The 27,149-nt window shown below is 35.2% G+C and overlaps 1 protein-coding gene and 1 long non-coding RNA gene across 3 annotated transcripts; one reads left to right on the top strand and one right to left on the bottom strand.

Annotated features, from left to right (window-relative positions):
* The first annotated feature begins 9,683 nt into the window (after positions 1 to 9,683).
* On the top strand, positions 9,684 to 26,421 carry LOC149650915 (RYamide receptor-like). 2 transcript variants are annotated; one of them, XM_089847638.1, is made up of 5 exons: positions 9,684 to 10,352; positions 22,353 to 22,545; positions 25,112 to 25,267; positions 25,428 to 25,649; positions 25,814 to 25,934. In XM_089847638.1, the coding sequence occupies exons 1-5, from the start codon at positions 9,871 to 9,873 to the stop codon at positions 25,874 to 25,876; spliced, it is 1,116 nt and encodes a 371-aa protein (XP_089703764.1). In that variant the 5' UTR covers positions 9,684 to 9,870; the 3' UTR covers positions 25,877 to 25,934. The 2 variants fall into 2 exon arrangements, with proteins under 2 accessions (XP_089703764.1, XP_089703763.1); XM_089847637.1 differs by having other exon boundaries at positions 9,695 to 10,352; positions 25,810 to 26,421.
* LOC149650916 (uncharacterized) lies at positions 25,346 to 27,004 on the bottom strand. The gene is made up of 2 exons (XR_016371002.1): positions 26,415 to 27,004; positions 25,346 to 26,126 (listed from the first exon to the last, which is right to left on the bottom strand). It is a non-coding gene; the product is annotated as an uncharacterized LOC149650916 (long non-coding RNA).
* Positions 27,005 to 27,149: the final 145 nt, after the last annotated feature.

The raw sequence follows: 27,149 nt of genomic DNA on the forward strand, positions 1-27,149 counted from the left end.
TATATCATAAGTTTATAAGATATGTCCCATAAGTATGACGCTACATATACTTCGTAATGCTAGAGAGTTAGTTCGAAAATTGACTACACCAGGCGTCGCTTTACCTCGAATCTATGACATACGTCACTCACTTCATGACAAGCTCCAGTTTGTAACCAGTGACAAACTTATAAAACATATCTTATGAATTTACGACTATATTTATCTTGAAATTCTTAAACATTTTCCATTTACTATTTTAAACGAGCTACTTGTTTCGAACTGCGGTGTGCATTTATGTGCAACGTCAAATCTTCTCGCTCGACTTAATATCTGCCTCGAAAGTCGAGCTCATTTGTTTTGAGAAGTCTAATTGGGTCGAGCTCTAGTTCTCTAAGCTCTTATACGACAGAACAAATCCAAATGAGGTACATAACTAAATAGGAAATTAATTTCGTGAAATGACTGCGAAACTGCGATAGCGAGCGCGTGGGAATAGATGAACCGTTATTTAAATAAAAGATCTCTATGGAATAATCAAAATTTATACTATAAATTTATTCTATTTTTAATATCTCTAAAAATAGATTGAGGTAGAGATAACAGCCCAGCCGCGTGTGTTCTTTCAAACTGTAACCTCTTCAGTATGTGGCTTCCCTTTTAAATTGTAGAGGAGTATTTATTACTGCTCAAAATATTTAGTAAGAATTCTTAAAAATAATAATTCTCAGAATAAGGTACTTAAAGCAGGAATACATAAAGTTACTAGGAATTCTTGTGCCCCCCATGTATCCCACTTTTACTTCTATGCGGATTTTGTGGGCCGTCCTTGAGTATACTATAATCACGCCTTATAATTCTGACGTTTTTTCTAAATGTGATTTCATTAGTTGGTAGCAAACGCGTGGTCAGACGCGCAAGATAGATTATTCGCGAGGTCATACATAATAATTATTCAAGCTCCTCCCAGAATATACCCCTAGATACGTCGAGAAAAATGCTACACAATGATTCTTATTATCTGTATGCATTTCTAATTTAAGATTATTAAAAATTTATAGTAATTTTAAAGGCTTAATTAATGATAAAGTGATATCAGTTAAGCTCTGATTTAAAAAGAAACGAAGAAATAAATTCATTCGTTGTTTTCGAAGGGGTTGGTTTTCCGATATCCCCCTCCCCCCCCCCCGAAACTGTATCAGTAATCCCAATAGATCTAAAAATAGAAAAGCCTTTTAAACTTTTCCGTATCATTGCGTGTATCCACCCTTTTCTTGGTGAAATCGATGTCAGAGATCCCAGGATTTTTTATCGCCAAAAGGGAATTTTCTACTGTTTGTGGCCTTTCTTTAAATTTTACTTAATATCTAGTCGTTATAAAGATACCCTCTCCAAAAATAGAGATTGATATAAACACAATCTATCCAACTACCTCTATCAATGTACTTAGTGGATGCCTTAAGGAGGCGAATGACCCTTGAGTTTAACCCTTAATGATCAAGGGTTTATTTCCACGCAAAATTTTAACTAAAGGATATTTTTAAAAAGACATACTCCAAGCTATCTTGAAATTTTATGCAAACTACCGCTGTAAAAAGGTATACTTTAAAAATATGTGTTCAGCCATGAAGAGTTTATTGTCTAAGAGAGGAAGGAATATCGGTTTCTAGTCATTGTTCATAAAATCTGGAAAACTCAGGGAAGTAAATTTAAAAAAAAAAACTCTGAAAACTCAGGGAAATTTGTGAGGTTTGAGTAAGTTTGTTCTGAAGGGGTTGCTTCAACTATAAAAAAAAACATTTGGAAAGCCTTTAAAACTCAGGGAATTATATGGGTAAATACCTGGAAAACTCAGGGAATTCGGTGTTGCATGCGTTTCATGAACCATTCTAGTTTAAGAACTAGCAACGCGATCGTTATGTTTAATTCAAAAAAGGTGAACGTTTGACATTCGCCATGTACGTGTTTGGTGTCATGGTGAATTTACTTACCACTTGTTGATTAGCTTCTGATTGTTTTTATAGTACATACTATACTACTTATTTTACAATTAGGATTAAAACAAATTAATGTGGGAGTTAGTACTGTATTTTCCATTTTATATTGCCATTGATCAAATAATCAGAGGGGCCTGTAACTCGGCGTCATCGTTATACACACTGTACCTTAACCTTTTCAGGAAATATGATAGTGAATAGCCTCTCCTACCTTTTCAAATTTAAAGACGGAATCGATTATAGATACGGATAATTACAAGATATATTATTCATTATGCCTGAATACATATTTATATATTTATTTATTTATTTGTACCGTAGAACACCAGGAAATGCTCCTTGGGGTCCCTGTAAAGGAGGGGGTCTTTTTCTACAAAGCTTTTAATATTTTTCCAAGTTTTCTCTAAGGGTCTTTCTAGCTGTATAACTTTGCATTCTCCCAGCCCTAAATACCCTTTTACTTGAAATTCCCGCTGAGTATATATATTCCACTGTATCGATTTTATTTTCTAGAAAGCTCTCTCTGTCAATCTTCTTTGGGAAATATATATACCCTTTCTTTTGAAGAGACCTCGAGTTTGGATGCTGGTTTATTTTTCTTTCAATAATTTTGGGTTCAAACTACTTCTCTTTATTGTTATTTCGACCTGGTTTTCAAGGACACTGTTTTTAATATACGTTGGGAACTTTGACCTATTCGATACACCCACTAAAGTATGACAAATTTCGTTGCGAGGATATGCCACTGCTCTTAAGATGTCCGATTAATATATCCAATTTGGTTTAGCTAGATTGGGCAGTATTGAACTAACCGGCTAAAACGTATCCTGTGTTATCCCGCCATGAAACTCAATGTTGTTCACTCAATAACAACCTTAATTACAGCTTGGAGATGAGGTAGATTTCGATATATTCGGTTATACGTCGTTCAAATGACGCTTTGTTATATTTAGGTTTACTATGTTTAAGTCGACCTGCATGCTATTCAGTTGAAACATAAAAGGCTGCATGCACACAATTTAATTATGATAGAACTCTTTTTGGTTCAACACCATCAAAGATACCATAAGTTAAGTGAAGCCAGCGTAACTTAATTTGGTGCTAACCCACTTCTCTTCATTTCGAGAATCTCCCCAAAGATTTGAGGCATCTAGACAGAACTATAGTTCATGCCTTTTACCCTTCGGCATTTCTCTGGGAAAATTTTATTTTTAATCTTTGAAAGCTTTCATTATTTTTAAACTGTCTGCTGAAAGTATGTCCAAAATCTTCGAATTTCTTATTTGGATTTTCCATGCACTAAAGTTGAGTTGTCCAGGAAATGATAAGCCTTGAAGGAAATCGAATTCAAAATGTCAGGAAAGTTTTATTTATTTATATAAACAAGCCTACATCGTGAATTTTAACCACTTTAGAAAACCTTAAATTTGAATTATTATCAAACAAAATTAAAAATTAGCTCCTATAGGCTTAAATTTAAGTAACTGTACTCTTACTAGTAAGTTAATTAGCCCGTCACGCTAATCACCTTTGATTTATTTAACAAATGAAAGAAAGTGATACCAACTCGAAACTTGAATTTAAATCTGCATTAAAACGGAATGATGCATTTATAAATTTAGTACTTTTTAGTTTAGTAAGAAAATCTTTAGATAAAAATAGCTGTATAATGCAAAGTAAAGGGCAAAGGCTTATTTTTTCTTCCACGCTTGGGTTTATTCTCTTATCCATTATAATTATTTTTTTTAAATACGTATCTTCTTTAATATTTAAAGCATGGATCTCGAGGGAAGTATATATTACTCGTGTTGTCGTTTATTTCTATGTATGCTCGAGTTATGCACTGTAACATGAAACTTCGTAAACAATATTATTTAATTAAATATTTAGATGTAGGAATATGTGAATTTAAGGCTATTTGAGATTTAGAGAGAACTTTGCTTGCTCAAATGAGAACGGTTTTAAAATCATGAATTTTTAAATCATGAATTTTTAAACCCTGAACTTTTATGTAATAAATATTTCCTTTGCTCTTTCTAGGGAATTCGTCTAGAGAAATGATGACTTTTCTTTGATAATAAATTGTTTACGCAATTTGCGAGTCAAATTTAAAGAAATATATATTTTTACAAATTAAATTTAGTTTTTCTTTTAATTAAAATCACTTTTATTTAGATATCTATTAAAATTAATTAAGGAAATCAAACAGAATATAACTTTTGAACCTTTTTGGGAAATTTTGAATGTGTATCTATCTGCTGTGTAGTGGTTATCTCACCCGCTTAACAAACGGAAGGCCTCGGGTTCGAGACAACGTGGGTGCGGAGAAATTGTTTTAGACTCGTTAGTTTAAATTCAATACTAATTTAGCTCAAAGAGGGTTCAACGTCGTGTATCATGGCTCAGTTGGTAGAGCCATTGAATGCCACTGCTTCAAGGATCAATCTTGAAGATGGTCAGTGCCCGAAATGGTCAGTATGCCTCAGTGAATCAGTGGCCGTAGAAGTCGTGTCCAGAGAAGTTCGTGCTCAGATACCGCAGGTCTTTTTTAGAGTTTGTTTTTAATTCAAATAAGATTTAGTCAAACGATTTGTGTTTGTATATGTATATGTTGTGTAGTGGTCATCGCATCCGCTTCACACTCGGAAGGACCCGGGTTCGAGACCTCGTGGGTACGGAGAAATTATTTTATGCTCGTTTGTTTAAATCGACAACTAAATTAGCTCAAAGAGAGTTCAGAGGTCGGTATCCCAATTGGGGTCGGTACTTCATGTGGTCGGTATCCCAATTGGGGTCGGTACCTCAAGAGGTCGGTATCCCAATTGGGGTCGGTACCTCAAGGGGTCGGTATCCCAATTGGGGTCAGTACCTCAAGAGGTCCGTATCCCAATTGGGGTCGGTACCTCAAGAGGTCGGTATCCCAATTGGGGTCAGTACCTCAAGAGGTCCGTATCCCAATTGGGGTCAGTACCTCAAGAGGTCGGTATCCCAATTGGGGTCAGTACCTCATGAGGTCGGTATCCGATATGGGGTCAGTACCTTTTTTTCTTGAGGAGTGGTTGTCTCATCCGCCCCAAATCCGGAGAGGCCCGGGTTCGATACCGCGTAGGTGCGCCGAAGTTTTTTAAGCTTTCTAGTTCAAATTGACAACTAAATTAGCTCAAATAGCGTTCAGCAGCGTGTATCATGGCGCTGTTGGTAGCGCCATTGAATGCTGGTGCCTGAAAGATCGATTTTCGAAGATGGTCAATACCCAATAAAGTCTTGTGTAATGAAGATACACGGAGTTATTTTTTATAGTTAGTTTTTAATTCGCATAAGATTCAGTCAAACGATGCCCTCTTCTATGTGTGTCTGCTGTGTAGTGGTTATCTCACCCGCTTCACACAGCGAAGGCTCCGGGTTCGAGACCGCGTGGGTGCGGAGAAATTTTTTTATGCTCGTTTGTTTAAATTGACAACTAAACGCTATTCACAGGGTAAGGTAGAGAGGGGTTATCCACTCTTTAGGGTAGGGTATAGAGGGGGCTATTCACTCGTTCGATGTGGCTACTATTACGAGCCCTTGGGTCGTCTTGTTTATATCTAAGCCTTCGCTTCGAAGACAAAGGCAACTGGAAGTCCGTTTCGTTAATCATATAGAATATCAATAGTGTTCCCGGTCTACGTTTAATTAAAAGTCTTATTACGATGAATTATCGGGTATTTGCACAGTTACTAATTAGTTCCTATATAGTTTTAAACTTTTTCCCCGGGATTGGGTGATCAAATGATTTCTAGGCATTAGCGATCGCCAAAGCGAAATTGATTTGGGTCCGAGTTACCGAACATACTTTTAATTAAGGGATTAATGTTTTATAAGACTGGAGTTCATGGGTCAGTGACTTTCTAGTTAAGATTTGGCTAAGAAAACCACTATTTTACAATTTTGGACAATCGAGAAAGTTTAGCAGCTTAGCAAATTAACAATTTGTTTTCATTTATCATGTGTTCAAACTTGAATGTTGACCATACTTTTCCCAAATAAAATAACGGAAAAAATTAGGTAACATATCCTTCTTAAAGGCCGACTTCCAGCGAAAAGGGTTCTAGCGAACTGAAAACCGGGCATCGTGACTAACAGTGAAGCTACCGTGCCTATTTTCGAATCCCCTGGGTCAAAAGTTGGATGGGTTCTCGCTAACTGAAAGCCGTGCAATGTGGTTCTAGCGAACTGAAGATACACAATAGAGATTTTCCTTCACGGGAAAGCAAAAATTCGAGAGGAAATAAATTTAAAAGGATTTCTATAGTTCATCTTCAGTTCGCTAGAACTCTTTTCGATGGAAGTCGGCCTTTAAGGCCGTAAAGACATTGCAACGTTTTGACTCATTTAGATGAGTCAACTTGAGTTTAGTAAACTAGTTGATCAAGCTAAATCAGCAAATTATAAATTGATCATTGCTGACTCAAATTTTTGACCCATCTTGTTCAGTCAAACGTTTTATCGTCTGAAAAGGTCTTTAAAGTGTAACTCTATTTCCATTCCAGGTTTAATCATGACAAACTTTTGGTTGTTACTTAACTTTTGTTATTAATTTAATTAACATATGTTCCGGCAGACGTGAAATAACGAGGAATATCTGGTACCTCATTTCCATAAAGAATAAACTACGCCATTACAACGAAAAAGCACAGCCCTTAATTGGATATAGCTACGGCTATCCCGATTTTCTAATGACTGTCAGAAACCTTTTTAGTCGCCTATTTTAAACAAGAACACGCCCTGCGTGTTTTACGACCAGAAACACATAACGAAACAAAGTTTTAAACAGGAATTGCCGCTGTTTTTCCTTATCAGGGAGTTTAAAGGGCATTGAATTTATACGACGTTAAGGGCTCGTCTTGCATAATAAATATCGTTAACCCTAAAGAGTTTTAATGAACGCTCTATTTATTCATGCCCCTTTCTCTGGTTAATATTTCTGGGATTTTTGTCCAATTAAAGAATGGATATTTCATTTTTCCTGGAAAATTATTTACATAAATAAATGTGTATTAAATTCAAACAGGTTTTTGAATGCAATATTGAAAATCTAATATGCTTATTTTTATTGAAAATTAAGTTTAATAGAGCCTTTTTTGAAAAAAGGGGAGGCGAAATATCGTCTGCTTTATTTATAGGGTAAATACGGAACGTCCAAAGACGTTAGATAGTACTTGAATGTAACCAGTCCACCAAGTTTGGTCCATATTGTTTGAATTAAGCCAACACCACTTTGGAAAACTGTTTTGTGGGGTTGATATTTCAGCATATTATCAGTAATTTTCTTGCCCTCCAACAGGAGAGTCTGATAGACTTAATTAGCCTCACTCAATCATCTGGTGTAGAAGTACATGTCAAAATTTGCATAAACTATTTTCCACATGATAAGGTATTATCCGTACGATATATATTCTAAACCGCGAACCAAGGCGTTAAATTTTATTCCCAAAAGTTAGGAAAAGTTAGACCTTTTTAAAGACCTAGACAATAACCTGGGTTTACTCGCAAATTCCACGGAAAGTTGTAAAATACGTCTATTTCCACACATTCATTTTTTTGGTCTGCATTTTCTAATATAATGTTATATGAAAAATTTCAACCACACACAATTTCTTGGTCTCGTAAAGCTATATTGCTTTTCGGTGTTATGCGAGAAAGAATTACAGTAGGCGGATATAACATTGTCTTTTTCATACTACGTGATACTTTCTTCTTCCTTTTTCTGGTGTATTTCATTACCTTAAGCCTAAGGTCAAGTTTTTAATAATATAGCGGAAGTAATGAGGAAGTGGGCAGTATATTGTTTCAGGGATGTTTCTTTTGAATACACGGAAATGACTTTGACTCTAATGAGGAAAAGGCGAGTAAATAGTTGTTTCGAATTTTGTTAAAACGTGTTTTGTAATTAAATATGTTTTTCGTTTCGGACAGTAAATCCCTGCTTAGGATTTGTAAATAAATGTCAACTTTAAGTTGTTTATATTTAAGCATTTTGTTTGTGTACACACGACAGATTTTTATAATAATACATACATCTTTGTCATATTAATATGTCAGAAACTTTTCAGTATTAAAATATTGCTAGACAAGTCTTCACTTCAAATGACTTAATTCTATAAAATCTATAAATTTAACGACACATTCTTCAGGAGCTCAACTAAATGAAGATTCTCTTAAAACCTTCAAATACCTTGTAAGTTTGCATAAACCCCTCATTTTCCATTCCACTTCGCACTTTTATTTTTGGACAGATGCTATCCAAAAATAGACTTGCCTTAAAAATGTCAGACTGGGTGGGAAAATACGAAATAAATATTGTAATATTTAATGAATATTTAACGAGTTACGCGTAAACATTACACGGTATAGTGAACTACATAAATTAAAATTGCACTCGTTTTTGAATAAGTAATTTTAACTGAAATGGAGATTAACAAATAAACTTCCAAACTAATTTTAGGTTGGAAGTCAATCGTAACACTTGTTTTGGTAAACAAAATAAATTTAGAAACAAAATTTTGGCCATCTATACTTCAACACTTCCAGTATATTTATAGATAAATTGACAGTTCGTTTTGCTCGCTATGTAAGCTTATATTATACACAACCAAATAATATTGTACCGATATAAAGAAAGTGTATCGCTTATTTTCCCTGGACAAACACGAAGGCACTGACGTCGTCGGAAGTAGTATTGGTAACAAGAATATCTTTCGCAAATTTTCCTGACATAAAAGAGACAGCCACTGAAAATGTTTAGAAGCCAGAAATATTCTTTCGCCGGTGATGTGGTAGTGTTGGTGGTAGTGGTAGGTCTGGTATCCGCTACTTCGGAAAGGAAAACTCAATCTTGGTTTCTCTAGGCTTTAAAGAAGAAAGTAAGTCTTCTACGTTCAGTGACAACACCACAAGTATATATATATATATGGAGAGAGAGTGAGATAAAAAACAAGAAATGGAAAAAGCAGAGCAGACCCGAGTCCATCAACATGTTTCTTTCAACTCCCCCTTTTCCTTTTTTCCCTAAAACGTCTCAAAGACTCTAAAATATTTCTTCGTGAAAATTGTGATGGTTTCGGAAGTTTTCTTCAACCGCAAACCCGGGTATAATCATTTCTGTAAAGCTTTGTCAGCGTTTATGGATTGGAACTTGCATATTCACGAAACTTCGTAAGAAAATTACGTTTATTTTGAATACCAAACCTGCGCGTATTTTAATATCAGACAAACTGACTCGTGTCACAATATTGTGTGCATAGGTTTATAAGATGTTACATAGGCATGAAACTAGCTGTACTTCGTAATGATGGAAATTCACTGAGATCTTCCTATTTATTGTGTACCAGGCGTCTATGACCTACGTTGTCACTTCATGACAAGCTCCAGTTTGTAACCAGTGACAAACTTATAGATGAACATATCTTATAACCTTATAATTTAAGTAATTGGAAGTAAACAATGCACGTTATAATGATTTTTCATATCTTTAATTGGTTAAATTATTGTTTCATGAATTAAAAAAAAAGTGGGACGTAAGACCCTGAAAGCACCGCTTAAAAGCAGCTATAGTCTATACACTGATGGGGGTTGGTTCTAGAGAATGTATAAAAGCGGGCTTTCAGAAATCGATTCTTAGCAAAAGGCAAGCATCCTGCCTTGGATAGCCTACCTCAGAGACTCAAGAGAGAAAAGCTGTGGAGAGAAGTGACTGTCCGCATCCACAGTTTTAGTTTGCCGATGAGAGTCAAAGGGTGATGTTGGCTCTCCGGGAAAGTTTTTATCTAGGTCCAACTTATCAAGTATAGGGTCCCATTGGGACCCTTGGAATAAATAGTATATAGTTAATGGCGATTTCATAGTTGATAGAATTATGATTGAACAGAGTCAATATGAAATAGACGAAATTATAATAGGTGACGAAAAGTGGGAGGATCGCGATTTATCGTTGAACAATGTTACGAGGGATAACAACACGGCGATTGAGAACAATACATCATTTACTAGGGATCTCTTCGAATCGGACTATCCGGGATTGGAAAATTTGAGTCCTCCGATACAAGCGACGTTAGTTACTTTATATACCATAACGGCTTTATTAGCTCTCTTCGGTAACGTTACCGTCATCATCGTTTTAACGACGGGAAAAAGATCCTCCAGAGAACTTAGAGTGTTCTTGGTCAACTTAGCTGTTTCGGACATAACGATGGCCGTATTTTCCATCCCTTTTACCTACACGGATTTTATGTTGGGACGATGGATTTTTCATCCCAATTTTTGTCCCGTTGTACAGTTCATGCAACATTGTTCCGTCATGGTCAGCGTTTACACTCTTACGGCAATCGGTGTTGACAGGTAAAGGCCATTCCGTTCCTTTCTCCACCTTTCCTCTAACCTTTTACCGCGGATACCCACGCTTCCAACCGTCTTTTAACTTAAGATGTAGTCCAATCACGTCCTTCTCCATAAATCGTTTACTTTTCTGTTAGTGTACAGTACCTTTCCAAACTTCTATTCGGTTGAATTAGTTGCCCAAAAGTCGTCAGTCGGCTGGGAATAGGTCTATTTGTTTGGTGTTTCATGGTCAAATGTAGAAACTAAGTAATACACACTATGAATAAAAATGGTTGTTAGGGTTTTCGAATTAGTTATTTATAGAATTGAGGATTAACGTAAAATAGTTATTTCGCACCAGATAAATATTAATTCATCAACCTCTTTATAAACAATTTAAGTTTTTTAAGTAATGAAATATTTCATAGGATTTAATTGGCTCGACTAGCTGCCTACATTATTTATAATAGGAACGTTTCGTACAGGCTAATTGGATGCTTTTGTCTTGGACCTGAGCTCATTCAGGGTTGAATAATAGGGTAAATTTAGGGAAAATTGCTGACTATGTCTGTAAAAAACGGTAATTGTTGTACTTGTACCGATAAATACGCGTAATTACTTTGAACCCTTAGAGTAAAATTCAAAAATATCGAGTTAACAACGCAGTTTATCAACGAGAAAAGAAAATACTTGTAAAATACGTTACATTTCAGAAATTCAAAATGCGAATAATATGCTTACTATTTATATATCGTTTATTGAATGTATTGTATAAATTGTTTAGGGAAATAGTTTACGCAGACGTTCAATACAATAACGTTATTCGAGATGAAAGCTATTCAGATCTAAAGGCGCGATCCATATTTTCAAAAGAATGCTTTCTGGACGCGAAAGATACACTATTCCAATATTTTGAGGAAGAAATTAATCCTTAGAATATTCCATGGACTTTGATGCCAATCTCTTTGAACCTGAGGAACGTCCCGATTATTTTCACTTTATAGTTATCGCTCAGGCACGAATGGAATCAATTCATGTTACGCGTAAGGAAAAACAGTACCCATAGAAATGCAGTAGCAACGCCGTATCCGTTTACGTTCAGCAGTTCCTCAGACAAAGAAAACAACACACTATGTAACCGAAAATGAATACCGTAATATCATAAGACATATTCCATAAGTTTGTCACTGGTAACTTAGAAACTGGAGCTTGTCATGAAGTGAATGAGGTAGGTCATAGATTCGAGGTAAAGCGATGATTTCCTGGTGAGGCGCTACATGTCAAAGGCTTTGTACAGACTAAATAGGACCTAGATGGAAGTTCTGCAAAATTAACACCGAGTGTAGAACTTCAATTCTCGCTTGCGTCGTTCTCGAACTAGCTCGAGTATCTGTAAGTCTCCCAGTTGCATTACGAAATATAGGAAGTGACTTACTTATAAACTTATGGTTATATCTATGGATAGAATGGAAAAATATTGCTATCGGGTTTCGTAATATAAGTCTAGCTTCGAGTTTCCACGTCTGTGGTGCTGTGGGGCTTCTAATTGAACTCCACAAAACCTACCTGAGTCTAAGGACACGTTCTTGAGAACCTGTATACTTTTTAGTATAGTCTGAAAGTTTTTTACAACCCTTCAGACCTGGAAATCATTAAAAATACGTGAGATTTTTTTCCCCTCTTTGTTTCTGAGGGTATATTAAGTTTATAAACCTGACTATAGGTTCTTAAATGCGTCTAAAATGTCATCACGTGCCTGTCTGTACCTATTAAGACGGTAAACAAAAGGTGAATGAAAAATTCAAAGCTACGTGTACACCGTACAGTTTTCTCCTTTTTTCTAAAAGATGCATAAAATATACATAAAAACAATGCCAATATCCTTCCAAGTTTCAAAACTTAATACACGTAAAAATTGTTTGAAACTAAAGTTTCATTTTTTTATCAAGACTTTTAAAGAAATAACTTATATTCTAAATATAAATTCAATTTAATTTCCAAGTGTATACAGTGTGTTTCTGAAAAATTTGCCATAAAATGAGGGAGGTGTTCATTGGGTAATTTTGAGTCGAAAAGGTTCTATGGTAATTTGACGTCTGGGCCACTGTTTTCGAGTCAAGAAGTGATATCTAGTTTATTAGGGAGAAGGCATAAATTTGCCACATTTCCAGCTTTATCTCCAATCCAAATGTAGGTCCGGAGTTAATCTCCGCCTCTAAATTACAACCAGCATCTCATTGGTTCTTGAAAACTCACGTCAGCGTGGTGACGCGAATGACGAAAATTACTTGTATTTTCCGACTGAGGAGAGGTAAAATAGCCCGGCCTTCTTTTACGTCCTCCCTTGTATTTTGAAAGGGGGACTGGGACTATGGCGCGCGAATACTTAGGCATCTTGTACTTTCTCCCTATTAAAAAAGATATCACTTCTTGTCGAGTTATGACTTAAATTAGAAATCATTGTCTTAATCAGTTTCTTAATTAAATTTAAGGGGTCATACTACAATCTTATATTATTACATTATGCTACGTAATTTTGAGTGGTTAAATTAGTTATGGTTGATGAAATATGCCCCAAAAATCATTACAGTAACGAAGTTAGTCCAGATTCCTTATGTAATATCGAACCATCGGGATATATTTGTGTCAAGTTTTTACTGGGTAAGATCTGACCACTTGAAAAAGTATTTATTTTTTTTTTCTTAGTAGAGAAGTTTCCCATATTTATCGACGGAAACGTTTCTCCCAAGGGGATATCGAGATCTTGTATAAATCTTCAGAATATCACGGATTGAAGGGATTTGTACCACCTAAAAAAATTGCCCTAAGTCGAAAGTTAAACAACTGGCTTACATACCGCAGCATAATACTGACATTCGAATATATGGAATATATATATTACTTGGGCAAATGAAAACCCCCGCGTTTGGGGAATGGGGTTTTTTTTTCTTATAGAAATATAGTTATGATTACAAAGTCATACTATATTTTGGTGAAGCGTACTAGCGTAGGATGTTAATTCAAATAGGCCTAGGAAAATATATTGTATATCCAAGTTTTATTAGTCAAATATACCATCGCAAAGCATACAGTCTGCTGTAAATTAAGGGTGATGTTCTTTTGAAGATTTTGAGTTGAAAATATTTAATATTCTATGAAATTTTGCCCTAAGAGCTACTGTTTTCAAGTTACGAATATTGAATTATTTTACGAAATACCCTTAAATTTAATTAAGAAACTAAAAAGACCATGATTTCTAATTTAATTAATTAAGGGGTCAACCCTAAAACACTTGAAAACAGTAGCCCGGAAGACAAAATGGAGATAGAAGTTACATTTTAGCCTCAAAATTGATTTCCCAAAGAAAATCCCGAGGGGCTGCTCACTCAATTTAATCGGTGTACACGGTTGTATCTTTGACTGTACTACAGTGATTACGCGTAGTCTTTGAAAGCTCTGCCCTTGACAGTGCAAAAATGATTACACGTAATCCGTAATCAGTGTACATTGAATCTAATAATAATTATGACCTCGGAAAAATCCCCCATAATTTATGCTAGACTTATCAGAAACACGCTTTGCGACTATAGCTGAATTTAATATTTTAACCAACGCCTACCTACGATGTTTAACATTTCCCAGAATTTTTACTAACATTAATCAAACTTAGTATTTATTCCAACTGAAAAGTTTATTTTGAGCTCAAACTTATCGTCTTATATAATATTAGTTAGATGAATTATTTCCTGAAACTATGTTCATAATTAAAAAATCTTGCATAACGATTGCCGCGCGTAACTTAAAATTCATACAGCGTGTTATTATTAATTTGCATAATTTTCAATATTCCTACGTAAAATATAGATTATTATTCGGATTACTCGGGTTTCCATGATGGATTATTACGTATTAATAACTAAATTAAACCGCCCACCATGTACGGTGAACATATTCTGGAAAGTTTTCAGCATCCAAAAATTTATATTCTTTAAAAACATGCAGTTTATTTTGGAATTATCTGTTTTAAAGTTTACTTTTAGGCTTACTACACATCGTTCAATATTGTCTACTGTAGCCTAATAGCCAGGGGGGAGGAGAATAAACTAGTTTGTTTAATTAATTAATACACTTTAAGGTTAAATCAGGTTTAATGTTAGTCAAATATTAACTTTGCAGAAACGACTCTGTCTTCCGGCATTTTCAAAAATTAATTAAAAATTTAAAACAATAAATTAGGGGAAAATATCTGGCATTTTTTATAAAATGTTAAATAAAATAATCTCAAAATTAAAAGAACTATTATAAAATTGACTTAAGATCATGCCTGGATAAATCAATATTTAAACTTTGAATCCATTAATATTGGAATATTGGTTTTTGCGAAATTCCCAATATATATATTTTTCAGTTTCTAGATGATCTTTTTTTTTTAAAAAAAATCTGATTTATTGCCTTAGAAGAGAAATTTCTCATTTTATTTTGTTTTAATCGACTCGAAATCTTCAAAAATTCCCAAAACCTATTAGGCGTATGTAGGCTAAATTTACCTAAAACTAGGATTAAAATGGAATGCGAGAAGGTAGAACTCAGGGAAGTGATTTAAATACAAAATAATTTTTTTTTGAGTTGCAACTGAACTGGGAACCCAAGGGAGATTTTAAATTGGAATTAAAGTAATGTGAATTTTGTTTTTCAATTCTCAATTTCCAAGAGATCTTTTGCGACTGATTTCAAGGTTGTGTTTTTATATATTCAGCGTGTATACATTCAGAAGAGAGTAAACAAGACGGCCCAAGGGCTCGTAATAGTAGCCATATCGTACGAGTGAATAGCCCCTCTATACCCTACCCTAATGAGTGGATAACCCCTCTATACCTTACACTAATGAGTGAATAGCGCTATCTTTTTCTATGCTTAATTGATTTACCGTGCATAAAATCAGAGTTAATAGCCCCTAGATTCCGGCGAATCGAAGAACAGATAGTTTTTATTGATAATCCCCTCGATGAGTTTAAAACATAGACTTATGCCGATGTACACTTATCGCATCTTATAAATTTCTAACAAGGACTTATGCCCAGAAACTTTTGAAAGAGAAAGTTTAGTTATAGTAATTACGCATTTTAGTGATTATCCCCTCGAATTACCTTTAGCAATGCTAAAATGATCAAACGCCTAACGCTCATTTAACACTATGTTAGCTCTATCTAAACCCACATTTGAATTAACCGCCAAAACGTTCCAGTCAAACATAACATAGATGACGATACCTACCGAACGAGAACGAAAAACGGGGAAAATCGTTATCAATTTAATTAGCACATACATAAAAAGGAAATAAATATAAAAACCCCAAACATACAAATTCATAAGTATCCGACCCCACAGATAAAAATTCAAAAGTATCCGACCCCACAGATTAAGAGGTACCCCACCCCACATCACCCCGACATTTTAGAGATAAAAATAAATAATAAAAAACTCGGAGTTTCTATCAAGTCTCTATGGTTTAGTGGTTAGAGTGTTTGTCTATTACGCCAGCGTCCCGGGTTCGATTCCCGGGTCTGACTTGAAAAAATTTTAATTAAAATTAAATCTCTAACCGAGCCCAGTTACCCCAATGGGTGGGTTGTGGTAATATAAAGTTCCTTTTAAGCTAAAATCTGACGATAACGAAAGCGAAAACTCCGGCCACGACTACTAGTACTACTACGGCTCGGGTCAAACTAAGAGCCTATCGTATACTACGATATGGCTAAAAATCGATGTATTACGTAACATGTTTTGAAGCGTATAGAAGAAATGCTGTTCTCCAGTGGTAGCATTTCAGTTTCAGTATTGACACTTTTTCTAAACTGACACAAAGCTTACCACCATCATTAACAAAGAACTGTTAACCTTGATAAATACCCCTAGTTTTTTGAAATATTGTTTTTTCGTTGATGCTTGAAATAGTTTGCCCTAATAGGCAATGAGAAATTGCCCAGACATACCCTGAGAAACTAAAAGAGGCGGGCTTTTCTTCGATTTTCACAAGGATGCCCGGTTTTCTACTTTTTAACCCGTCACTGTCCGCCCAAAAGTAACAGATGTTCTTTTTGAGTAATCAAATTTAGTTTTAGCCTTATCGTCCAAAAGAAAAGACAATGGCAATGGTGTCTACTTGAGTGACAGTTAGACGAAAATATAAACGAAAAGTTAATCTTCGGATTTAAAAAATCATTAATTTCCTATTAAGTAAGTCTAGGCCTAATCTAAAACCTTTCCAGAATTGAAACATTTCTTTCTGTAAATATAAACGTGTACTCTGACAATGTCTTACTTAACTCCTTAGCAGTTCACGTGAGTTTATGCTAATTTTAACAGAATAATTTATGACCAATAAAATGAAAACGCGGCTTAACTTTGCCTTAAACGCAAGTAAATTTAATAATATTCTTATATAACATTTCTTTTGTGATCGTGTGGCCGTTCCAGGAAGGAATTCTATATAGATAAAAAAATGCAACGTTAATTTTTAATAAAGTTGGAAGTTCGCTATGTATTGTCAACATTCCAAGCATAGCAAAGTTCTATGCTATACGAAAGAGTTCAAATTATAGGATATACCGATGAAGTTAATTTATATTGGCTAAAAAGTAATAAGGGTATTGGAAAAATGCATGCATGATTTGTGTTTTCCTACAAATTGGATGAACATGCACGAGTTTGAAATAAAGATATAACCTTCCATGTACTCTTAAAGACTTAATTGATTCCCTGATGCAATTGGTGTTGTCGGTTGTTATTTCTGCTAACATTGTTCTGCACCAGAATCCAAGGACAAACCGAATATGTATTGAAACGTTCCGTAACTGGATACTATTAACCGTTTTATAAGGTTGTCTTACCACCGTAATTCGATTTTCTTCGCTCACGGTAGCCTTCCAAACCTTTAAATCTAATACAAGTCAATATAATTCCCATCAAGGATAGTCTTTCGGTCTTCTTAGTAAACAATATATGCCTATTTTCTACGGAACAGACCGACATATATAACTATAGACGGAAATAGGTTTCGATTACAATTCTTACGGTTTCCTTTATCAAGATGTATGAGACTTGGTAAATTATTGGAAGGGCTAATAAGAATTCGTTTCTACAGGGTGTTTCTGATAAGTCTAAGGGGGATGTTCTTTGGGTGCACGATTTTGAGGCGAAAGTGTAACTTCTAACACTATTTTGAAGTCCGGGCCACTGTTTTCGAGTTATGATTTGATGAGTGTTTTAGGGATGGCCCCTTAATTAATTAATTAAATTAGACATAATTGTCTTAATCAGTTTCTTAATTAAATTTAAGGGGTCATCCATAAAATACTATAATCAATCTTAACTTGAAAGCAGTGGCTCTTGTGGAAAAATGGAGATAGAAGCTACATTTTAAACTCAAAATCGATTTCCCAAAGAACATCCCCCTTAGTTTATTACAGACTATACAGGGTGTTTGTGAAAGGTCCATCAATAATGAATGGGCGTATTTATTGGGCCATTTCGAGTCGAAAATGTTCTATGACATTTTTCCGTCCAGGCCACTGTTTTCAAGTTATGATTGGAGTAATTTATGGATGACCCCTTAAATTTAATTATGAAATTGAAAGACAGCGCTAATTTAATGAAGGGGTCATCCCTAAAATATTCAAATCATAACTCGAAAACCGTGGCTCGGACGGCAAAATGTCATAGAACATTTTCGACTCAAAATGGCCCAATAAATACGCCCTTTCATTATTGATGGACTTTTCACAAACACCCTGTATATAAGTGTTTGAATAAAAATTGATACCTGGAAATTTATATTACCGAGGTAAATTTATTGTTTTTGACCCTTTTCCGTTTTGTCTAAATGATAATACACATTAATTTATGCCTTCACACACCCTGTATACTTGACTCTGCGTAGTAATTTCAAGACATGCCTTGTTCGCGTTCGCAATAGTCAGTAAGTTCTTATTTAGAAGAAACCGCGGGGAAAAAAACGAACTTCAACTCTAAACAGAATGAATGGTGTATATATATAGGTATTGTGACCCAGATCACAATCGTACTTCATCAAATACCGTACCTATACTATACTACGAAATCTTTCTAAGCACCCCCCTTTTTCTGTTGGTGCTAGAGGATTATTTAGTTATCTATTTTATTCTTTCGTTCTTTTGTTGATAAAGATATCCAAAGAAGCAAGAATGTCTTTTTGGTTATACCCTACTCTCTCTACTTCAGAAATTAGGAAAGAAACTGATAGGCCAAATGGATGAGGGGCTAATTTGGTATTTCTTCTTTCTTTGGCTGAAAGGAATACCCATCCATCAAAGAAAAAATAATACAATTAGCTTATTTATTGTCATACAACGTCCAAGAACCCCAGGAATGGGTTGCCTGCATTCCTTATTATGAAAGGAATTATATTAGAGAAGTAATTTTGTGTTGATGCTTCTAAAAATAGAACGAAGTTACAATGCCCTTCTTCGATACAGAATATAATATAAGGCGTGTTTCAGAAATTGAAGGGAGTTGAAACTAAATCGAAAAAAGTCTGCTAATTGCAGTAACATCTGTTATAGTGAAGCTGAACTAACGTTAATGTTTCTACTCCCTTTGAAGTTCCATGGCTATTAATTATTTCGCTGTTTAATCAAGTACATTTCCCCTTGAAAGAGATTTACAATGCGTTATGTAGGGACGTAAAGAACTATATTTTGTAGTAGTGTTACTATTTCCTGGAGGAGTGATTGGGCGATATCACGTGACCGTAACCATTGAATGACTCGGTATATGGATTCAACGGAAATTCCAATGCTCATTCGAAATGCACTGATAATGCTACAGAATTCACGCATGCTCAGAAGAGCGCTCTTTATTTGATGGAAGATAAGCTTGATATATTTTCAAACATACTTGCAAAATATTTGTTTTTACTCATCGCAAAATAATTAATAATATTCTTATACTGTATAATAATTATCTTTAACGAAATACTTAATAAAGCTTCACTTTATCATGATTCATAAGATCTTCAAAAAAATTTTAATAAGAAAATATCAGCCTTTCTCGCTCGCGTTTCTAAGTACTAGAATTAAGATCTTAATTAATTTTCTTTTCTTTTTTAAACTCCAATCTCCCCGACTGGGAGTGGAGTTTTCGAGAGAGCTTACGCTAATTAAATACAATAGAGGTGCTCGAAATTAAGATTGTATAATGTGAACGTTACTTATCAACAGTTTTGGATAAACATGCGTACAACGATACATCGAAAGCCAGTTCTTGAATGAAAAAGGTTTTTTCGTATTAATTAGGTCCCTTTTTCAACCACTCTTTTCGAAATCTCTCAGAGCTAAAAATAAACAGGGATTAAATTTGAGCCTAAACTGTGCAGAAAGAGAGTTTTGCTTTTACGAGATTGTGTTATATTCTGCGTAATAATAAACGTAACACTTTCTCTTTCTTTAAATGACCCTTCTCCTGTCACTAGCAGTTATTTAGTTTACTTCTCTATCAATGTCTTTATAAATATTAAGAGAAACTGCTTCAAGAAATGTTTAATTGTTTCTAATCTGAGACAATTTATACCTAAATTTTCATTTAAAGTTACTTTAATGAACATTCTATTTGAAATGAACTAGTAGTCTTATAGAGTCATGAACATGTGTAGGATCATAAGTTTATAAGATATGTTCCATAAGTATGACACTACCTATTCGAGAACTACAAGCGAGAATTGAAGTCCTACACTCGGTTTATTTCGCAGGACTTCCATTCCTATTTAGTCTGCGTTACTAAGCCTTTGACAGCGCCTCACCAGGCGTCGCTTTACCTTGAATCTATGACCTACGTCACTCACTTCATGACAAGCTCCAGTTTGTAACCAGTGACAAACTTATGGAACATATCTTATGAACTTATGGTAAGATCTAATCTAACAATGTTGGGGGGCCTTGCTTTGAAGTACGCCAAGGGTTGTATCTAATTAGAACTTCCGTCTCGGCCGTAAATGAGCCAATAGGAAACAGCTTGTGATGAACCCTTTATCGTAGTAAAGCGGTTGTTTGCTCGAATCGTGCCTACGAAAGAGATCTGCCAGCTTAAGCGAAACGGCCAGCTAGATTACAAGGACTTATTACGAGAGATTTGCTGAAGAGCTTTCTACGTTCCCCTTAACACGTTAATCACAAAGTCATTTTGCCTTGCGTTTCAGAAACTGACCATGCGTTGTTGTGTTTTGTATGACAAATAGACCCAGGGTTTTACTTTTAATTCAGCCGAAACTAATTTACACTACGTCATCGTCATTATCGCGTATGAGAGAACCAAACCCCTAATAAAAAAATTAAGTTAGGCCTTCGGGGCTTTGGTGTTATTAAAATAAATTGCTTTGCGATGGCTTCACTATCTTTACACAAACTGTTACCAACATCATACGTCTTAATGATGAATTAGAGAACGCGGAGGAAAATTTCAGCAAGTACTTTGAAGATCTAGTTTTTGTTATTTTACAAGAGCCGGCTGGGTATTTTGTAAAATTACGAAAATAATTCTTTTAGTGCTTGTATCGAGGCCTGAGAATTCCATGGACGAAGTTTAACCGATTCCGTCTGTCTTAAAGGGTAGGTAACCCTCGGTATCGGGATATGCAAAGGGGTTGGTACATTTGAAGTCTCTCATGATACAAAGAAAAACAGACTACAGCGCAGGCGCGAAAACGCGAGATGAAAGGCAGAGTTTTACCCCCGTACCTTTCCCTCTTAGTTACATCAACCAATGAATGCATTTTTACAAATAAACCTCAGTAGCGCAAGAATTTCACAGAGCACAGCACTTTACTAAACACGTCTAGGTTATTATCTATGAAAGACTGTGATTTCGCTATCAAAAAAACGTCTGGCACATTTTTTGAGATTCAATGTATGAGATACTTGAGCGTTTTCTAGGCAGGCCTGGACATCTTAAATTGCGTTGATCAAAATATAGATCGCGTCCAGACGATAAAGACTAGGCCTACTTCCTTAAATATTCTCCAAAGTATAAATGGATTCTCTCTATTTTTACAACTTTTACCTCGTTTTTTGAGAAGGAAATTGCGAGACTTTCCCTCAAAATTGCTTTCCTGTGGCTTCTTAAGCGGGGGAATTTCCATTTTGCTATTTAATGGAGCAAGCTAAGATAAATTTTACTGTAAAATAGAGGCCTCTCTGCCCTGAAAAAAATCCACCCCAAAAAACGAAAGGGTTTTAATGCGTGTTTAAGCAAGAAAAATGCTTTTCTTCTTAGAAATTTAAATTCATTTTGCGTAAATTAGATTAAAAGTTAAAAATACCGATGTAGTCAATAGTTAATCATTACAGATAATAGGGGTATTAAAAACTTAGAAAATAATCCATGCCCATTAATTTGGAAGTAGAAACAACGTTTTTTATGGTTTTCAAAAGAGCCATGAAAGATCAAAGGCATTTCTAAATGTCGCCTTAGGTATTATGGCATTAGCGTAGACCATAAGTTTATAAGATATGTTCCTTCCGTAAGTATAACACTTCCTATACTTCGTAATTGCTAGAGACTTACATCTCGAGATATAGTTCGAGAACGAGTCACGACAAGCGAGAATTGAAGTCCTACACTCGGTGGTTAACTTTGCAGGACTTCAATCTAGGTCCTATTTAGTCTGCATTACAAAGCCTTTGATAGCAGCGCCTGACTAGGCATCGCTTTGCGAGAATCTATGACCTGCCTCATTCACTTCATGACAAGCTCCACTTGGTAACCAGAGACAAACTTATGGTGAACATATCTTACGAACTTATAGTAGACTAAGAACCAAATTAATTGGTTTGCCACAGAATTGGGGGCGTTTTTGGCCCATAAGAGAGTCAAGTAATTATAAATGCGGTTTCAAACCTTACCCTAAATTCCCTTACCTCGAAACTGAAGCGTTCTAGAGGCAGTTGGAACGTTCTAATTCTTAAAAGGTTTACTTCGCTCTCGCCACAGGTATTACGCTATAATGCACCCGCTTAATTCGAGATGGACGAAATATCGAGGGACGTTGATTATCGTGCTAATTTGGTGCATGTCCCTCGGAGTATCCAGTATTCAGCTCGTTCACGGCAAAGCTGTCCCTTTTAATTGGGCCGGGAAAGAGTACTACGACTGCACCGAAGAATGGGACGAATTCGGTGGAAAAGTAAGCTTTCTATATATATATGTACTACACACACACCATTCCGATCACTGGGGCTATTAACCTTTAATTGCTTTTCTATCAAGCGGAGTTTCAAATAGTTCCTACGCGAACACGTTGAAATAAGTCGTTCTTTCTTTTTTTTACTTAACACTAAAGCCAATTCCTTAGCAAACTTTTAAGGTCCCAATAGACTATAACCTAAAGAAAGGTTCTGTATCTTTTCTGATAATTTTCTTATGGGAATTGCTGAAGTATCGATTCAACTCGAACAAATCGATTTCTTTAACTGATGTCTTACAAAACTTTTCTTCTAAAATATTCAAAAGAATTGCAGTTCAGGATGGATGGATCCCACGTTAATTTATAGGTTTTTTTGGGGGTTTTTTATGTTGCTAAAAATGTACCCAACATTTTATTCAAATTACCTCCTTCTGTTTAAGTAAATATCTAATTTAATATATACTTTTAGTTAGCCCAGATTAATATACAGGGTGTTTGTGAAAGGTCCATCAATAATGAAAGGGCGTATTTATTGGGCCATTTTGAGTCGAAAATGTTCTATGACATTTTTCCGTTCGGGCCACTGTTTTCAAGTTATGATTGGAGTAATTTACGGATGACCCCTTAAATTTAATTAAGAAATTGAAAGACAGCGCTAATTTAATGAAGGGGTCATCCCTAAAATTTTCAAATCATAACTCGAAAACCGTGGCTCGGACGGCAAAATGTCATAGAACATTTTCGACTCAAAATGGCCCAATAAATACGCCCTTTCATTATTGATGGACTTTTCACAAACACCCTGTATTTTATCTAGATTTAAAGAACATTAGATCTAAGTGCATTTTTCAGATATTAGAAATAAATTCAATGCTCATGCATATGAAACCCAAAAAATCATAATGCATTTAATAATTTACAACTTAAAAATTTTCCCGGTTATATACTGTATACTCCAAAAGAATTTAATTATGTGAAAATTTTAAGTATGGCCATGCATCAGCATTCCAGTAGTTAAGCTTATGACATAATGCGAAGGTAATATAAGCTATGGAGTATAATTATAATTTACTTAATTAAAATTTTAAGGGTTTTAGTACGGTACCAGCTGTTAATTGTTATATCATCATAAATAGAACTATATAAGCTTAAATATTCTATTAACAATTCAGAAATGGGTCACTCGAGTCGTAATATACACAGATACCTCAACAAAGGCTTTTAATTTTCAGCTAAAAGCTTTTTCGAGTCTTTTTTTTTAATTTTTATAGCTCTGCTAAGTACACATTGACACGTTCAAAATTTGCATTCAAATTTGCTTGAAACCACCGTTTGCTTTATAGTAAAAAGAATAAAAAAAATTCAAAATTTAATTTCAGCCAGTTGCATGATTGCATTCGATATAACGAAAGAAATGTAATAATAAAGAAATTGAATGCCTTAAAAAAATAGAGAAAAATGCGCCAGTTAGGAACGTTTTGTATTCATAAATCTAGCAGTTAACAATAGCAAAAGGTTTAACGTTTTGAACAAATTTCTTTTTCAAAAGAAATACGAATTTTCTTACAATATCTTCAAAGACGGGAAGGAAGTTTAGCTGTTTTACATTAAAGTTATACTTCCACTTTAATAAAGAAACTCGGAATCGGATCGCAAAGGCAAAAGATATATTCCCTTTTGTTATTATGTAAATTTAGGCTTATGTATTATGTATCTTTTTTCTTTGCATTTCGTATATTTATTAGGCATTTAGTATAGTTTTAATCTTAAGTTGCGTGGCTTTACTCTTGTACAAAACGCAGTATGTCAGCTATATTTAGCTCTGAGGTTCACAATTTATACTTAGTCTGAAGTGACATTGTAAAGGACACCCTATTTCCTTCCGTATCTTTGTTAATGTCAACACAAGAGTATAGGAAATTGAAAAACGTACGATTTGATACTATTTTAGCCTTAATATAAGGACTAGATGTGAAGATGTTGCGTACGTGCTCTGTTTCAAAGAAGGGTATTAAGAATTTGTAAAAAGTTCTTCAGTCTCAAATTTAAAAGAATTTATCGTTAAGAGCTTCTTTATGTTGAAAATATTACGTAAGGTATTTTGCAAATGTAGCCATGAAAAGAATTTCCAACCTTGCTGAAAATTATTTTAATTGAAAACTGTCCTTAGAAACATTTTTGTTTCAATTCTAAAGCATATTTATTTTGGGGTAAAATCAAGAGTTGTTTGAAGAGCTGTGTCTTAATTAGAAAGGTATTTGGTTTATTATTTGAATGAGAAACTTGACACACCTGTAAGAATAAAATACCTTTTTAAAATTTTAATTAAGATTAGTCAGCTTGGCCATACCAGGATGGGAATATGTGAATTTCAGAGTCTGTATAAAATTTTATTCTCTTTGAACCAATGGGAACGCATTTTGTCATTCTGGTCTGATAGGTTGTGAATTGAGTTTCTTAGTGGTTTTCTCAGACAAGCGGTTCTTGTAAGCTCGGGTTAAATATTAACCCAATAAGAGCGAGAGAGTTTAATATCCCGGTGTCTTTATTTTTATTACTTGGACAGGTTTATACCCTCTCTGTATTTGTACTGACCTTCGCTCTGCCAATGACCGTCTTGACGTTTTCTTACTCGTCTGTGGGCTGGAAAATGTGGAGACACACTTCGCCCGGCAACGCCGATGCTGTCCGGGACCAGCAACAATTGCTAGCGAAAATCAAGGTTAATAACCCTTCACTTTACGACTCGCAATTACATCGGGATAGGCTTACAAGTGCTAGTGGATAGTAAAACAAAGACTGAGATGTATTGCAATTTAATTGTTTGAACGTACAAGGTCAAAATAATAGTATATTTGTTTTATCAATGTTTGTTCGCGCAGGTCGTTAAAATGCTGGCAACTGTAGTGTGTCTCTTCGCCGTTTGTTGGCTGCCCATTCATATCTTCAACTTGCTGATCTATTTTCACCGCGATTTGGCAGCCGCCGAAGATGACTTTGAACTTTACCTTTATACGGCAGCGTTCTTTTTCTGTCATTGGCTGTCAATGGCCAACAGCTTTATCAACCCAATTATCTACTGTTTTATGAGCGACAACTTCAGGGTAATGAATATTAGTGATGCCACGGTAGTGAACAAATATTTTTCTATCCAAATATTTTTTCAATCTTAGCGTATTAGTACAACATATGGTTTTAAAAGAAGTTGTTGTACTAATACTGGGTTTGAAAATATAGTCGTACAAGTATTTTCGTTCTTTCTAGGTAGATCTTAAACAACTGGTGTACTGTTGCTGCCGGGCGCGGAAACCCAAAATCCGGGGTCATCTGACTCTTTTGGGTCGGAGCAGCTACGGCAGCTCGTTCATGAGAACCACAATTACCACTACTAACACTTCGGCGTTCAATCACGTCTCGTTCAAGCGCACTAATCAATGTCACGCTTGTGAGCAAAACACCTTCGGTCTTCCGCTCAGACTCGTCAGTAACAACAGGAGTTCGTCACCGCAAACGCCTCCCGGGCTCGACTGACTTCGACTGCACGCTCACACAGCACGCACCAATCTAACCATTTCCACCATCTTAAACGAAAGGGAGAAACATAGCTTAAACTATGGGTATTAACACCAGGAACCCTTATAAGATCTGGGAACGTATGAATCAATATACATCTCAGGGTTCCACGAGCTCATACTTTTTCCAATGGGGGGGGGGAGAACCTGAGCTCATAACACTACAGCCCAATTCAATCTTTGAGTACTTCCAGGTCTTATATTTGTTCATGGTATTAACTACAAGCCAAAATCGTACTTCAGATGAACACCAAAGAAAGAGAGAGAGAGAGTTTTAATATGAAAATTAAACCTTACGATTATACTATATAACCAAAATGTTCCAATGTTTCACTACCTTCCGTTAACATTCCTCTTATTGTAAATACCCTGTATAACAAAACAAAGTGCAATCCTAAGTCCCCCATAATTGTTTAAAAATCATAAAACAAAATGTACCAAAAACTAGTCTTTTAACTAATGGAGCTAAGTTCGTTATAATGCTGATACGCGTATTTCGTAAATTTTGAACTGTTATCAATTACTGTGATTAAACTGTACAGTAGCATCAGGGATCGAAGATAGAGGAAATATTTTAATCTTAGTGTATAATTAATTATAACTTATGGTTTTATGTACTGTTGGTTATAATAAATATTTTAAAAATTAAATATGTAATGTTGGGTAGGAGATGCTTATACAAAGCGTATGAGGTTATTTATGTGCTGAAAAAAAAATTAATGTCTTTTGTAAATTGATAGTTAATTTTATTAGGTATTCTAAAAGGGTTGCCAATAATAATTTACGCTGTATATTACTCCATGCACTGAGACAGGAGTCGAAGGAAAACAACCCACTAAGGCCCGGTAAGGCGCTACGCGGCGTGGCAGGCGGCCATCGGGAGAGAGCATCGACTCATCGAGTTGAGAAAAGTACCACTAGAGTGGCCTTTGCGTTAACCTGCCTATGGGGTACGTGGGACACTTTTGAAAACATCGGGGCGGACGGACAGCTGCTAAGTTTATCAGGCGATGGTGTCGCCATCTCAAAGCC

This window comes from Phalangium opilio, unplaced genomic scaffold, assembly GCF_054372755.1.
Source record: "Phalangium opilio isolate 3A_F unplaced genomic scaffold, DU_Popi_V2 ptg000082l_1, whole genome shotgun sequence".
Taxonomy (NCBI): domain Eukaryota; kingdom Metazoa; phylum Arthropoda; class Arachnida; order Opiliones; family Phalangiidae; genus Phalangium; species Phalangium opilio.